General features: G+C 35.9%; 2 protein-coding genes and 1 non-coding gene across 5 annotated transcripts; 2 read left to right on the top strand and 1 right to left on the bottom strand.

The window, feature by feature from the left end:
* Nucleotides 1-2833: 2833 nt before the first annotated feature.
* Nucleotides 2834-5113, top strand: LOC106429024 (CASP-like protein 5A2). Of its 2 annotated transcripts, XM_048747014.1 has the most exons (4): nt 2836-3073; nt 3152-3432; nt 4480-4612; nt 4710-5113. In XM_048747014.1, the coding sequence occupies exons 2-4, from the start codon at nt 3296-3298 to the stop codon at nt 4905-4907; spliced, it is 468 nt and encodes a 155-aa protein (XP_048602971.1). In that variant the 5' UTR covers nt 2836-3073; nt 3152-3295; the 3' UTR covers nt 4908-5113. The 2 variants fall into 2 exon arrangements, 1 of the variants encoding a protein (XP_048602971.1); XR_007319111.1 differs by lacking the exons at nt 4480-4612; nt 4710-5113 and adding an exon at nt 3796-4198 and having other exon boundaries at nt 2834-3073.
* Nucleotides 5114-9267: 4154 nt separating this feature from the next.
* On the top strand, nt 9268-11086 carry LOC111203366 (nitrile-specifier protein 5). Of its 2 annotated transcripts, XM_048747013.1 has the most exons (3): nt 9268-9463; nt 9546-10502; nt 10583-11086. In XM_048747013.1, exons 1-2 carry the CDS (start codon nt 9431-9433, stop codon nt 10479-10481), a joined length of 969 nt encoding a protein of 322 aa, XP_048602970.1. In that variant the 5' UTR covers nt 9268-9430; the 3' UTR covers nt 10482-10502; nt 10583-11086. The 2 variants fall into 2 exon arrangements, with proteins under 2 accessions (XP_048602970.1, XP_022552859.2); XM_022697138.2 differs by having other exon boundaries at nt 9546-10669.
* A 4333-nt stretch (nt 11087-15419) lies between these two features.
* Nucleotides 15420-15526, bottom strand: LOC125582610. The gene has a single exon (XR_007320067.1). It is a non-coding gene; the product is annotated as a small nucleolar RNA R71 (small nucleolar RNA).
* Between the last annotated feature and the right edge of the window lie 169 nt (nt 15527-15695).

The following is a 15695-nucleotide window of genomic DNA, read 5'->3' as shown; positions in this document are numbered from 1 at the left end:
TTTTAACATCAAAACTTACCGCTCTTAAATAGAATAACTAATTACAACCAAAAGATGAGCAAAAAACTAGGCTTTTCAATATTTATAGAATTTTAATCAATTTCATGGTTTGAGATTGTTTAACTGTTTACCTTGTTTGCTTGAACTTCATTGGTTAATTTCTCAATCTCTCTGGTTGAGAGTGAGGCAGATATATACAAATATGACTTACATGATATAACGAGTTTTTGTACTTGCATAATTGTTTTGTCTCTACATGTCATTGTCGAAATATGTGGCTTGCTAGAAGAAGACAAAATAACTGGCAACTGGGTAAGTCAAATAGTTCACAACTTCAACTAGAGGCTACTCATGTCTTTTTACCAATGTCGATAACATGGATCGCAAATTAATTTAAAATATGCACATTTTACCAATTTCCACTCAAAATTTGAATATTCACCTAATTGTCCCTTTTTTAATTATATCCAATAGTATTTTTTTACTTTACTTTTTGCTCTTCTATCTAGAAACTAAGAAATCCTGAGTGACTATGTATATATTCATTCTTCATCAGTCGACAGCAAAGTGTAGAATCTGAAAATAGTTTTACAAACCATAATCCACGATTTGTGTCTTCCTTCTCTATCGACAACAAAATCTATTACTCGCTGCTTGGAAACTCCGTGGACTGGACAAGAGAGACAGTAAGATCGAGGAGAAGCTCGCCAGCGTGAAGCGTTCGACAGAGGTAAAAGCGTTCGACGAACAAACCGCCATTGTAAAGCAGAAAGGAAGAAGGTGGAGACCAAGCTACAAGAAGCTCTGGCAAGCTTTGAGAAGCTGATGGAAGAAACCATTAAAGCTCTTTATTCTCAAATCGATGTTCTTAATCAAGACACTGTTAACGCTTCCGTCTTTGAAAAAACAGAACTCTTTATTGTTTTGTCTTTCTAGTACTCATTTACAAATAATTAGGATGGAATCTGTCTCTATCTCTTGGATTGTTTGTTTTTTTGTTTCAAGGAGAATAGCTTTATTTGTAATTTTCGACCACATCCACAAAGACTATCGAATTCCTGCCCACATCCACAGGTTTCCGAGGAGACGATTGAACATCTACTCCAACACACAACTAAACCACAACTATCATGACCACAAATTTTGGGCGTACCAACACCATTGTCTAAGCTCCTGTCAATTAATTTTACTAACCACGACAGCGCGTCCATAACCACGCACACAACTCAACCAAAAACAACTAAACCACCAACTATCAGTTGTCAACCATTGTCTACGCTTCTGTCAACTAATTTCATTAACCACGACAATCATGTGTCCATAACCACACTTTTCACTACATCAAAGTTCATAACCACAACTGTCGGCCGCACACAACTCAACCACAACTACTTTGACCATGGCTTAAACACCAGCCATCGGATCAATCTTAAAATTAAAAAATCTAGGGAAATCAGTTTTTTTAGAGCAAAAAAATGGTAACCATGTCCCTTTAGACTAATTTATACTATTTTATGTCCTATTAGACTAATTTTTTCCAAAATGGCAGTAATGCCCTTAAAATTGTAATTTTTAAAAAAAGATATATATTGAGTTCGACATGGGGGATCGATCGATCCCACTTTACAAGTTATAGTGGATCGATCGATCCCGATCATTATTCAGAACAAAAAAAAACGTGAAATATATACTGATCGACCTGGTCCATTTCACTCGATCGGCGAAGGTCGATTTACACAGATCGACCGATCTGTAAGAATAGATCGATCGATCCCGTGCCGAGGAAAGAATCCCAAATCGATTTTTTTGGTTTTGTATGATTATATCCGGATTGATTCCCACTTGATTTGAACCGACCAAGCATGATTTCAACTCTTTAAACTCGATTTCTCTGGGATGAAAGTGAATATTCTCAAATATTCTCAAATATTTGAATTTCTAAAAATAGGAATTTGAATTTCTAAAAATAGGACACGCCTCTTCAAGAATGTTCCATCGACAACAACCAGTAACACCCCTTTGAATTTGAATTTCTAAAAATAGGATATTTTTCTCTGTGATGAAAGTGAATATTCTCAAATCGATTTGTCGTTTTTTTTGTTCCTTTTTCGTTTTTTTTTTAAATCGATTTTTTTTTAAAATATAAAAGTGAATATTCTCAAATATTTTGTTTCCATATTTTTAGGAACTGATTTCTTATCCGTAGAATACAACTAATATGTAGAAATCAGTTTCTACAGTTTTTTAGAATTATAGTAATGTTTAGAATTTGATTTCTACATGTTTTAGATTTATAGTAAATCTGTAGAAGTCGGTTTCTACATGTTTTAGAATTAGATTAATGTGTAGATTTTGATTTCTAAGAATTTTAGAATGGTAGGTTAAACGCAGAATGTGTATTCTACAAATATGTAGAATACTCCTATTTACGTAGATCACGTATTCTAAACATTGTAGATTCAATGAAAAAAGTAGATTTCGTTTTCTACTTCGTAGAATGTCATTTCTATTTTTTTTAGAATATAATATGAAATTTATAATTTTAACTTTTTTATAACTGGAAAATATACCATTAAGTTCATATAGGTATTTTAACAAATGTTACTATTTTTCCAAATTTTTTTTGTTTGTAAAACTATTTATTAAAATTATTTTCATAAATATTAAAAGGTATTATAAGAAAATATGACACAAAATATAGATTAGTCTAAAGGGATATAGTTACTATTTTTTTGCTGTACAAAACAGTTTTCCCAAAAATCTAATGGTCGTGATAAAAGCTCATGTGACACATATTAATTACAAAAATGGAGAATGTAGTGACTGTTTTCAAGCGAAGGAAACTGGTGTATTTTTAGTCTCAACCTTCTCTTTTCACCCAGGGGAAATTTTGTCAAGATAAAATCAAAAGCTAAGCCCAAAGTACACTGACAGCAGAAAGTATGTCAAGGTGTCAAAACCAAAAGATAAAGTATGTCAATGGTATTTCAAAGAGAGAATCAGAAACTGGGCGTAACAAAATTCAGTCTCACTTTTAGTCCCACCTAGAGTGCAGCAAGCCGCTGTCAACTTGGTATGTGCATCTTTTTATTTTACTGTCAAATTCAACTTTTTTTTCTTTGTTCTTTCCTGATTTTCTGTTGATTTTAAGGTGGGGAAGGGTAACGCGGAACTGGCACTTTCTGTTTTTATCCTTCAATCTCCTCTCCTCTCCAATAATTTGATCTCTCGGCAGTGGCTTCGATTTCCTGGTTGAACTTCGGCGAACTCGAGCAGCGTCTCAGCGATCAACCACATGCCTCTCTCATCGCTCCGATCCGTTTCCGTTCCCCTTTCAGATAGAAAGTTACCGACTTTTCGAGCTTTCTCCAGTACAGCAATGGCAGATGCTGGAATGGATGATGTTCAGAGACGTCTCATGTTTGAGGATGAGTAAGTCTTCGACTCTCTCTACTTCTATTCCAATTCGTGGGTTGTACCTCTTTGTTTTCAAATCGGTTAGTCTCCATTGTTAGGTTGCTGAGAATAAAGTGACCAACTTTGGTTCTGGGAATTGGAGTTTTTAGATTAGCTGTGATTCAGGAATATTGGTCTACTGATTTGTTGGCTTCTATGTAATAATAACATTAATGCTCTTGGTATTTCGTTTTGGCCCTTGCCAAAGAGGAGTTTGTGCGTTTGGGGATTTCTTGCTTCTTTGAGATTGTCTTCTCTTTGGATCATACAGCTTAGGCATAATATGATATTTCAAAGGATTGTTGTGTGGTTTGAGTTAGATTTTGTTGGTCAATGCAGTTATTTGGTGGGTAACTTAGTTTCTCTCGCAACGGTAGTTTATTGCCTTGTCCTGTACGCAGGCTTTAGTTTCTTTGGTGCCCGTCATCAATGTGCAGGCCCTGTTGATGGTAATTGGTTTCAGATTCTTCTTTTTAAGTTTGGTATCGATCTTTCGAATTCACTAGTGGCGCTTCCCAGTCTACTTGACAGAGTTATGATGCCTACTGGTGTCCCATAGTCTCACGACTATCTTTGAATTTCTTTGAATTCACATTCCCACAGTTGTATGGGATTTACTTATGATGCCCACTGGTGTCTTTCTTTTTTACAATTTTATTACTAGCCAGTTTGGCTAAATGTTGTAAGAACCTCTCTCTCTGAACAAGCAAAGTACTCAAAGAAAGTGTATGCTTGATTTTAATTCGTGTGTCCACTTATGTGAGGTAGCTATTGTATCTACCTTTTTCCTTTGTTTATATCATATGGTTATAAACTAGATGAGCTGTCTTTGTGATGTTAGTAACGTTGTTAGGAAGTCTTATTATTATGAATGTTTGTATTAGCATTAAGCTTTGGCCATAATGAATCCATTTCACATGGTCGGTGAATATATTTAGTTATATTTGTATGAGTAAAGCAAGGTTTTGTGATTGTTTATAAAGATGGCTTATTACTGTTTTTTATTGGACTGTATATCATCAGCTATCTAGTTGCAGCCACTGGCTTGCAGAGCTTGTGGAGTCTTGCACTAGCCACAGTTGATGTCTATGCCATTTTGGTCAAACGTTCCCTACAGAACCGTCGACTCGTTAGCTTGTTTGCAATTGGTGATGGGGTGAGACCAACCAATTTATGAATCAGTTAGCCTCTCATTTTTATAAAAAAACTTGTATGAATGGATAGATAAATAAGCAAATCTCCTTTTTTGGCAGGTGACATCGACGATGACTTTTGCAGCGGCGTTTGCAACGGCAGGGATAACGGTTCTGATAGACAACGATCTGAACAGCTGCTCGGCAAACCATTGTGTTCAGTTTGAAACATCAACAGCATTAGCCTTCATTAGCTGGTTTGCTGCTCTCCCTTCTTTTCTCTTCAACTTTTGGTCTCTCGCTTCATCATCCCGTTGAAAATAAAAGAAAAGACAAAGACTGAACACGAGATCTGTTTCCACCCGTGTACATATAGTGACCGTTTTTTTCTTCTTTCTTATTTGGGTTTGTATTTAACTTTCCTCAAAACTCAGTACCTGGAAACTCTTGTTCTTTTTGTTGTTGTAACACTGACAAAGAAACTTACTACGCAAATGGTTGCAGTCTTGAACAACCTTGTCATAGTTGTGAGCTTGATGCATCTTAATTTTTTTTTTAAGAACCTCTAAATAAGAGACTCCTATTGGAGCACAAAAATGTTGATGACTCTTAACTGGGTCTCTTAAGTGACATTTAATATTTAAAAATTATTAAGAAATCTAAAGTAGGGTTTTGAGTTAATGATGCTCTTATAAAGGTGCTTTGGTTGCCTGCTCAAAATTCCAGAACCTGTTACATTTGCATCATCCATCAGCCTATTAAATTTCTGATAATTAATATATTAATCAATGCAGAAAATAATTGTCACGTTCAAGAACTGTTTATCTACTGATTGTTAGAGCATCATTAACCCCGGTTTCTTAGCCGGGTTCTTAACTCATGATTTGACTTTTTTTTATTTTACACTTTTAGACTAAGAGACGGTTCTTATATCTTTTATTTAAGAGACGGTTCTTAACTTTTCTTAGTTAAAATCTAAGAAAAGATAAGAACCGTCTCTTGGCCGAAGCTAAGAATCCGAGTTAAGAGACTGGGGTTAATTATGATTTTAGTTTCAGAAAAGAAAATTTACGGACAGACAGAAACCATTAGTCCATGACCATTAATTTCGACATTCTCTAATTCTTTGCGGAATGCCATGGAATTTGTATTTGGATCAACATTTGTTTGCAAAACGACTGATGTGGCAAAGGAAGTAAGTATTTCCTAAACAACAGAGTATGTGTGTTCTAACTCTGTGTTCGTCGAGGATGTTGTAGAGACATTAGAGTATGTGTGTTCTTACTTGAAATGTATTTTCAGCTGCGTCTTTGTTATGTAGTCTCTTAAATCAACCTTCTCCTTGATTATCAGAGTGAAAAATACAATATATGTCAAAATTCCAAATGATGATTTCCCTCTTTAGATTAAGGAATGGCCCTAGAAGAGTTTAGTTCCTATAAATGATACAATATTATGCAACTGTCAGGCCTCTCTGACCATGATGTCTAGCAGAGGGAGAGTTCTCATATGAGTTGTTTTATTTTTCTCCAAAATCTCGCTTTGTTGGGCTATATGTTCATTTTTTCTGACCCAATATGTTTTCCTTATTATCATCTCTACTATTAGATACCTATATTTCGATGGCAGACCTCTCTTTTTTATTTAGATGTTTCATTCTTTGATTTGTTGCTCACATTATTGTTCGGCAGGTTGGTTTTAATAGGAACATTCAAACTCCAACTGTGACACTTGAAGATGATATATTTCAGCCAAGTGATCTTCTTACTGGTGGAAGTCGCAAGTATGTCATTCTTTCGATCGTGTTTTGTCATTATCATGTTTTCACAAAAATGATGTTGGGTTGTAAGGTAAGACACTAAAGCACATATCTTTAACCTCCTGATATACAATGAACACTTGAATCATTGTACTAATCACTTTGGTTGTCATTCAATCGAGGTTAGAGATGCTGCTATCCGCTGGAGAAGAGTCAGCTATGTTTGTTACATTCGAGGCAGCTATGACGAAGCAGACTAACGTCCATGCTGGCATGCTGCAGAGGTTGCTAACCGCATGGTATGTATCAATACCATAACTTAATCATCAACTATAGTATTACTTACGTGAGGCACTGTGGAATTTGATTGTTGGTTTGTTAATTGTTATAGGGACAAGGTGAGCAACCCCACATGAGATGCTCTCCTTCACTTTCTCCAAAACATTGTTGGGAAGAGCTACACTTTCCATCTCAAGCTTTCGTAGTTTAATTTCTCCTCCCACTACAAGTCGTTCACCGTGGCGCGAATATTTTGTCGCAGTTATCCACTTCCAGGACCTACTCTTTAGCCCATGTAAGTTCTGTTCAATTGTGTATAATCAAAGGCATGAGAAGGCCGATGCCTAAACTCTTATTTGATGTATAGTTTTTAAAAACATTCATTCCTCTTTAACCTATAGCTTTGTTCAAAGTCACGTCTTTCTTGATTTCTTGAACTTTGTATAAGTAGAGAGAGATTGACATTTCAGATATGTACGTATTGTCTGCTCAAATTTTTATTGTTAGCCTGTTTTATCTGTTGAGAAGAAAATCTGTCATGCCTCCCAAGTAATCCTCTCAGACAAAGTTGGAGCCAAAGACAGAGACGGAAACGAATCAAGAATTGTAGGCAGAGGAGTCAAAGGCAGGAGATGATCTTTATCCAACAAAATCTATCAGAAAAAAACTCCACAATCGTGGAAACTCTGCATACAATTTTTCCACCCCAGTCAGTGCAAGCAAAATCCCAGTCTTAGCCAGCACAACTAATGAAGTATAAGAGCAGAATTCCTCCTGCGAGTGCATAACTTCGTCATGCCGTCCAGACTTCAAAGAGCATGAGTTGAGTGCTAAGGCACCATTGGCCCTTCCTCCAAAGGCAAATGAAGTTGCGCGTTTGTAAACCATTTTTAACTTAAACCAAACTTCAACTATTTTTAATTTAAACCAGCTTCAATTTATAAATCAGCTTCGGCTAACAAATCCATCTAACAAATCCATGCTAAAGCACAAGTTGCATCATGTATTATTGGATTGTTTCTTACAAACTTCGAGATCTAAGATTAATATATAGTGTACATGTTAAATAGGATAAAAGTAATTATTTTGTTAAAATGTGTCAAAAATAAGAAAAAAAAAACATATAATTGTGGGATTATATGTTGAATGTGTCTTTAAATTTTCTAAAATGAATAGTAAAATACATAAATAAAATTGTTGTAAACAATTATGAACTTAATGCTATTTTTAGTTAAAATAAATTAAAAATTTTAAAATAATTTATTCAATTAGTTTATTCACAATGCACGTCCGTAGAGCGGGTTTACCCTAGTAATTCATAAAACTTAGGGCCCAAATCTCAAAAAATATTCTCAGCCTAACGGTTCAAGAATATTTATATTTTGTACTTAGCTCAAAATCCAAATTCTTGTTATAGACTATTTGTCAATAAAAAGAAATAATATTTTGTCTTAATTTTATTTATTCGAGTTCTAAAGATCCTAATTATTTTTGTTTTCAAATGTATTTCACAAAATCTTATTGTTCTTCTAACATATTCTAAGTCTGATGCTTGTTTAGTTTTATTATATAAACACTCGTAATTTTATTTTTCTGAATTTTTGAGAAAGAAAAAAAAGCTCATATATTGATATTATCTATAAGAAAAAAGCAATTTTGAATCTATAAATGTTGTCATTTTTGTTTTATACTTTATTTCAATTTTCTGTTTTGATATTTTTAATATCATTTAAATTATATTATAATAATTATAAAAATTATATAGAAAATCATGTTTTTGAAAATTGCTTCAGTCCCCTGAAAAGGCTGTCACGGCACTGGTTTTAGTGTTAACATTCCATCCTTGGAACCCAAGTCACCAGCACTCTAAACTGAATATTAAAGAAACAATATTTAATCGATGTCATGAATAAGACTAGAAGCCCTAAGCGTTCGAGAGGTAGCTCACGGACATACCAGCAAAAGTATGGCTTATTAATTAGAAGATACTATAGTAGAAGTGTGAAACCGGGAATTTTGGCCCGGGCGTAGCCTGAATTATCAACCAGATTCTAGTAATACTGTCCACGGTCATCTCAAAACTCATCCTTCTTGTTCTTTTTTTTTCTTTTACCTTCAGCTTTTGTTCTCTATTTGTTTCCGTAAAAAAATGGCATGTGAACCTGACCAAAGTGAAGCCATGCCACCATCTGGCTATCATATATTATTTTCATCTAATTACTCAATGTGCATCTCTTTTAAGAATTCGTGAATAAGCAATCAGAGATCATGTATGGGCAAGACTTAAATACTGAAACAATCGTTTGACATTTTTTATCACAAAAAAATTGTGATATCTTCGTTGGTTCTTATCTGGAGGTACTATGACATACATGAATGATTAACAATGAAAATATAATTATATATGTCTATTGTTTTGTCCTTTTGGGTCAGAAAAATATTTCTATGATTATGACAGTAAAATAGAAATAGTTGATAAATTCTAATCAAATATTTTCTACACAAAAATACCATGCATTGCCTTTTCCCTTCAATCAATGAAAATGCATTCCAGCATTGCACTTGCGTAATCAAATTTTCTTTTCCTTGTTACAATAAAAAAAGAATTAGTGTTATAAATGGTAACGTATCTCCATATTATTTGGCAACAAAGGAACGTGTCTTACGAAATCTTTGAATTTTAACTTGTGGTGATGTGATAACTGATACCGCATTTGCCTATATATATAAAAGTTAAGTACACACAACACCAATAACAATAGACACAACACTTCTTTTATACATCTTGAACTAAATTTGCAGTATGAGTCCTGTGGCTGAGAACAAATGGGTCAAGGTAAAAAAATCATATTGCTTCTTTGATACTCTGTATACGATCGTAAGATCAATAAAGTTTCAATCTTGATATTGTTAACCAGGTGGGTCAGAAAGGATCAGGTCCTGGACCAAGAAGCTCACATGCACTCACGGTCGTGGGCGACAAAGTGTACTGCTTTGGCGGGGAGCTTAAACCAACGATCCACATCGACAACGATCTCTACGTCTTCGATCTCCAAACTCAAGAATGGTCTATAGCCCCCGCAACAGGGGACGCTCCTTTCCCCTGTTTCGGTGTCTTAATGGTCCCTCTCGGCACCACGATCTACGTCTACGGTGGCCGCGACGACACTCGCAGATACAACGGCCTTTACTCTTACGACACTCTCACAAACAAGTGGGAGTTGCTGTCTCCCGTTGAGGAAGGGCTTCCCGGTCGTAGCTACCACTCCATGGCCTGTGATGATCGTAACGTTTACGTCTTTGGTGGTGTTACAGCCAAAGGACGTGTAAACACGTTGCATGGCTACGACGTGGTTGGTCGGAAGTGGGTTGAGTATCCGGCGGGTGGTGAAGCTTGTAAAGGGAGAGGAGGACCAGGGCTTGTGGTTGTGGAAGGGAAAGTTTGGGTTTTGTTTGGGTTTGACGGTAATGAATTGGGTGATATTCATTGCTTTGATTTGGGTAGTGGTCAATGGACAGCCGTGGAGACCACCGGGGATGTACCGCCGGCGAGAAGTGTTTTTCCGGCGGTTCGTTCGGGGAAACAGATTGTGGTATATGGTGGTGAGGAGGAGCCGCATGAGCTGATGCATATGGGAGCTGGGAAGTTGTCTGGAGAGGTTTATAGGCTTGATACGGAGACGTTGGTTTGGGAGAAGGTTGTGGATGGTACTGAGGAAGGGAAGAAGCCGAGTCCACGTGGGTGGTGCGCGTTTGCGGTTGCGGTTAAGGATGGTGAGGAAGGGCTGCTGGTGCACGGTGGGAATAGTCCGACCAACGAGCGTCTTGATGATATGGTGTTTTGGCGTTTCTAGTTGTGTTACTGTTAATTATCTGTGAGTTACTTTGTGTCTTGTCGTTTATAAACTGCTTAGTGTGTGTTGTTTAAGGAGTTATTTGTGGTCATGATATGCAGCTACAAAGTGTCTGAGGGCTAAGGAGGTGTGTAGTGAGTGAGAACATGCTACCTATTCCAAATATATTAGTCATGTTCGTTTCATAACCGCAGAGTTTAGCGACAGCGGCAAAGAAAATGTACTACTACGGAGACCAAAATAACAAAATCAAAAGTTGCGGTAGACGCTACTGAATTGCCGGAGACACAAAAAAAGAGACGCTTGTGTCGCAGATAATTTCAGCGTCCTTTATCCTTCTTGTTAGTTGCCGCTGCGATTGAAAATAAGTCAGCGATATCTCACCGGTGGTTTGTATTGCCGTGATAAAAGGCTGAATTTTTGGACGCTGCCGCAAGACGTGGCGGTTATAAAACGAACAGGGCTATTATCAAGTTTGGTGTTTTGATAATTTTGTAAGAAAGATATTGTAGTGCAATGACTGGGTGGAGTTAGTATTAGCATATCCTTGGCACTATCCTAGAAATTCACATCTATAAACTGACAATGAAACACTTTGTCTAGAATGATCACAGAACTATCCCACAGTTTAATCTAAATACATATGCCATTGAAAAAGATAATGGCTATATGTCTACCGAAAATTCATAGCAGAATAGCTAGTTCGAATATTGTGAATCTGGCCACGGATTGCCACAGGCTTTTCAGTGGCAACTTCGAATATATTCTATCACCTCTGTGTTAACATAATTTTGATCTGATTGCACAAATAGATGATAAATGGCCTTGCCGTGGCTATGTTTGTGGCTAACACTATCGTTAGCTAAATCGTTGCACAATTACAACAATAGCAAGAAGCCCATGTCGTTCACTACTTTTCATATTGACTCGTGGGCTTTTATATTGTGAGGCCATGCGCAGTAATGGTACCTTAATGTGTTTCTCAACATAAAAGTAATGACAATAAATGAATAGTAAAGAGAGAGAATGAAGAACAAGAATAAGGAGACTTTTAAAAATCTAGAAGAGCTTTTCCTTCCATTTATTTTCATTCTATTGGTTAAATTCTATTTGATTTTAAAATTTAATATTGTGAGTGCCAACAATACACATAAGGCCTACGCAGCAATGGTACCTTAGTGCGTTTCTCAACATAAAAGTTATGACAATAAATGAATAGTAAAGAGAGAATGAAGAACACTTCTTGGTAAGGAGACTTTTAAAAATCTAGAAGAGCTTTTCCTTCCATTTATTTTCATTCTATTCGTTAAATTCTATTTGATTTTAACATTTAATTAAAAATTTATCTTATACTAATTTTTAATGGTTAGATTATAGGGTAATTCTCTTAAATATATTTTTTTAAGTTTATGTCACAAAAATAGACCTCAAAAACCAAATGACCAAAATAGACTTTTTTTTATTTTGAAAATTTTAATATTTTTTTAGTTTTTAAAATTTGAAATCATACCCCAAAACTCCACCCCTTAAGTCTAAACCCTAAACCTTAAATCATAAACCCTAAACCCTAAATTATAAATTATAAACCCAAAAATACATCTCTTAATAAAACATTTTGGTCATTTTGATATTTGAGGTCTATATTTGTGATAAAAACATTTTTGTCATTTTGATATTTGAGGTCTATATTTGTGATAAAAACTTTTTTAGGTCTATCATAGAGAATTTCTCTAGATTATATGGGAAGAATCCCTACCACTAATGATGCTCTAAGTATTGGTTTTCAACTACGGAATAATTTTGTTACTTTTTTTTCGCTAATCAAAAATAGGGCTTATTTGTAAAATAGTCAAAAAAAAAAATAGTTTTGTAGTAAGAGAATAGAGAGATGCGAAAAGAAAGAAGGAGAAAGAAAGTGTTTTTGGTTAGTTAATAAATTATAGTTGGGTCATTTGGTCTAAGACCATCTCTAATGTATTTCTATATTTTTTCTTTTATAAAAAATATTCTTAAAAGATTCTTTTTTATTTTATAAATAACACATTTAACTTATAAATGTTGCAAATTAACCCATTTATTATAACTTTTGATTTTTTTTCCCATAAAATTGCAATATTATTTAAATTAAACATTTTATTACAAATGACGTTAGAAAATAATAATAAAACAAAATAGACATTATCTAAACATCATCATTACTATATTTTTTCCATAAATGGTCAATTAATACATTCCGAAATAAAAAATGAGTTTTCTTATTCTTGATTTTTCTGAATTAACTTAGAAACTCTTGGAATTGGTTATCTTCATCATCTGGTATTTGGACTTCTGGTGGTGGAGCTTCTCTTCCAATACACTAGAAGAAGGAAATAAACATTTCTTAGAGAACCTAAAGAAGTCAGTGAACAAATACAACATCAATTGAAGATTCAAAGACAAAATTTTGCTTTAAAAGAGATGAAGGAAGAAAACAAAATTTTATTTTGTGACTTAAATTCCATAGAATATCCAAATGTCTGTGAAGATTTCCAAGCAGAGAAAGCAAGAATTTTACAAAAGCGCAGTCATCAGCAACAAAATCAGCAAGTTTGAACAATATTTTAACAATCTTTGTGGATCCGGAAGTAATTTACCGGAGTATTAAGTTGTTTCATTATGTTGTATTGATTAATATTTAAGTATTAAGTTGTTTCAATATTTAAGTTTAATTTTAATATGTTATCAATATTTAAAATTATGTGAAACTTTTAATAATTAAATTTTAATTAATAGTTTTGATTATCAATTTAAAATTTTAGATATCATTCATTAAATAAAAAGTTGTTATCTTGCATATTTCCATTATCTTATCCATTCGTCCATGTGCATTTTGATCATATAGACTAGGAGTTAGCCATGTTTAGGTTACATTTTGCATACATGAGTCTTTATCAGGTGTCGGAGTGCCACATGGAGTTCTTGGGGACATTTGGATGCATTTGGAGCTCAAAGGAGGTGAAAAAGGTGATCATTGGACGAGCAGAGGAAGGGAGCGAGGTTCCGCAGCGACGTCATGAGGTCGCTCCAAAGCACCTCTCAGAGCGACCTAGCTGGAGCGACCCCGTGAAGTCGCTCACCATATTCATCCTGTTGGAAGCCCAGAGCGACTTGCCCAGAGCGACGCACCGAGGTCGCTCGCATCTCACACCCCTCTCGGAGCGACCTCCCAAAGCGACACCCCGAGGTCGCTCGCATCTCTATGGCGAGACGACACGAAGCGAAGCCCGGAGCGACCTCTCAGAGCGACCCACTGAGGTCGCTCCCGAAGGCCAGAGCGACATGCCGAGGTCGCTCCGCGTCTATTGTTGGGTCGATTTCTATTTTACTTAAGGCCCTTTTGGTCATTTCATTATGCACGTTTTACATTTCTAAAACCTATGTTTTAAACATCTTTGGTAGCCACCAGGCAGATTATCTTTTGATCTATTGAGAAATACACAAAAAACTCTCTTGAGAAGTTCATGTCTTGGATTTTGATTGTTATGTTCTTGTGTTATTGTTGATTTCTTATCTATTTTTCTCTACATGATTAATCTGAAATCCAATATGGGTTTAAGAAGAATCATGGAGATTAGTGAGTAATCACCTTTTGAATTCATGGGTTAGGGAGATCAAGGGTGATTAGGTTAGTTCTAGGATGTTTTAGTGTAGATCATTCTTGTTCCTTGCTAGTAGAGTATTCATAATGCATCTTCTGAGTTGGCCACTCAAAATTGATCAATAGACATTTCCCACCCAAAGGTGTTTGATGAAATGCCTGAGACAACTCTCCTAGGCTTTTAGTATACTTTGCCAAAGACATTTGTTGTTAAAGGTGCTAAAATAGCTAATAGACTTGTTAGTAATGATTGCTTTCATATTATTCAACCAAAGACATTTGATGTTTGAGATATGTTAGCAAATGAGCATTCATCTAGACATAGAGCTTGCTTAGAATTGTGTCTAGGCTTAAGGTCGATAGTTTGATTGATCATTTGTCATCCTTAGTTCGAAACTTGATCACCCAAGGTCTAATCCCTATGCCCATGAGTTCTCTTTTCCTTAGTCAAGAAAGTATCATTCTGTTATTGCTTTTTAGTTTTAGTCATAGCTTAAAACTCATCTAAATCATTGGTTGCACTTAGATTAAGTGAGTACTTGCATTCTCATTGCTTTGATATCCCTCAGAACTGGTTCGACAATCACTATACTACAACATTTGTCTTAGGAGCTTGAAAACTCCTAACATCAAATTGGCGCCGTTGCCAAATTCTGAGTATATTTAAACATTGAGATTTAGTCACTTGCTTGAGACTAAGTCATTTTAATTTTGTTTTGTTACTGATTCTTCTTCTTCACCTACCTTTCACTTTCAGGTGTATGAACTTGAGGAGCAGTGGTCCATCAAACCTTGTTCCAATAGTAGCAGACATCAGAGCTTACGAGAGGGAGTGTGCTAGAGCTAGAAGAGAAGAAGAACAACAAGCCCACTTGCAGAGATTCGATATTGATATGGAAGATCAACCGCAAGGGGCAGAACACCAACCGCGGGCAGCTCGACCCATTGGTACTTATGACCGGCCCAACATTCATGGTCATAGACTGGGAATTCGAGCACCGGTTGTGGTAGCCAACAACTTTGAGGTCAATTCAGGACTCCTCAAAGTGATCGAGAACAACAAGTATCATGGCTTGGCTCTAGAGGACCCATTTGATCACTTGGACAAGTTCGACAGCTACTGTGGGTTGTCAAAAACCAATGGTGTGTCTGAAGATGCCTTAAAGCTCAAGCTATTCCCTTTCTCTTTGGGGGATAAGGCACGTCAGTGGGAGAAGTCTCTACCCAGCGACTCTATCACCACTTGGGATGATTGCAAGAGAGCATTCTTGGAGAAGTTCTTCTCTACTTCAAGAACTGCTAAGCTGAGAAATGAGATTTCCAGCTTTCAACAGAAGAACTTGAAAGGCTTCAGTGAAGCCTGGGAGAGATTCAAAGGCTACCAAGCTCAATGCCCACATCATGGTTTCTCTAAGGAGAGCTTGCTGAGCACATTCTACCGTGGTGCTATTCCTAAGTACAGGGCCAGACTGGATACAACTAGCAATGAGTTCTTCTTGGGGAGAACTGAGGAAGATGCAGAGGAGCTGGTTGACAACATGGTAAAGAGTGATGCAGTCTACAGTGGAGACCACGAC

The sequence above is a fragment of the Brassica napus genome, chromosome C2 (genome assembly GCF_020379485.1).
Source record: "Brassica napus cultivar Da-Ae chromosome C2, Da-Ae, whole genome shotgun sequence".
Lineage (NCBI taxonomy): Eukaryota > Viridiplantae > Streptophyta > Magnoliopsida > Brassicales > Brassicaceae > Brassica > Brassica napus.
Note: the sequence above shows the minus strand (reverse complement) of the source record. Positions and strands in the feature narration are given on the sequence as shown.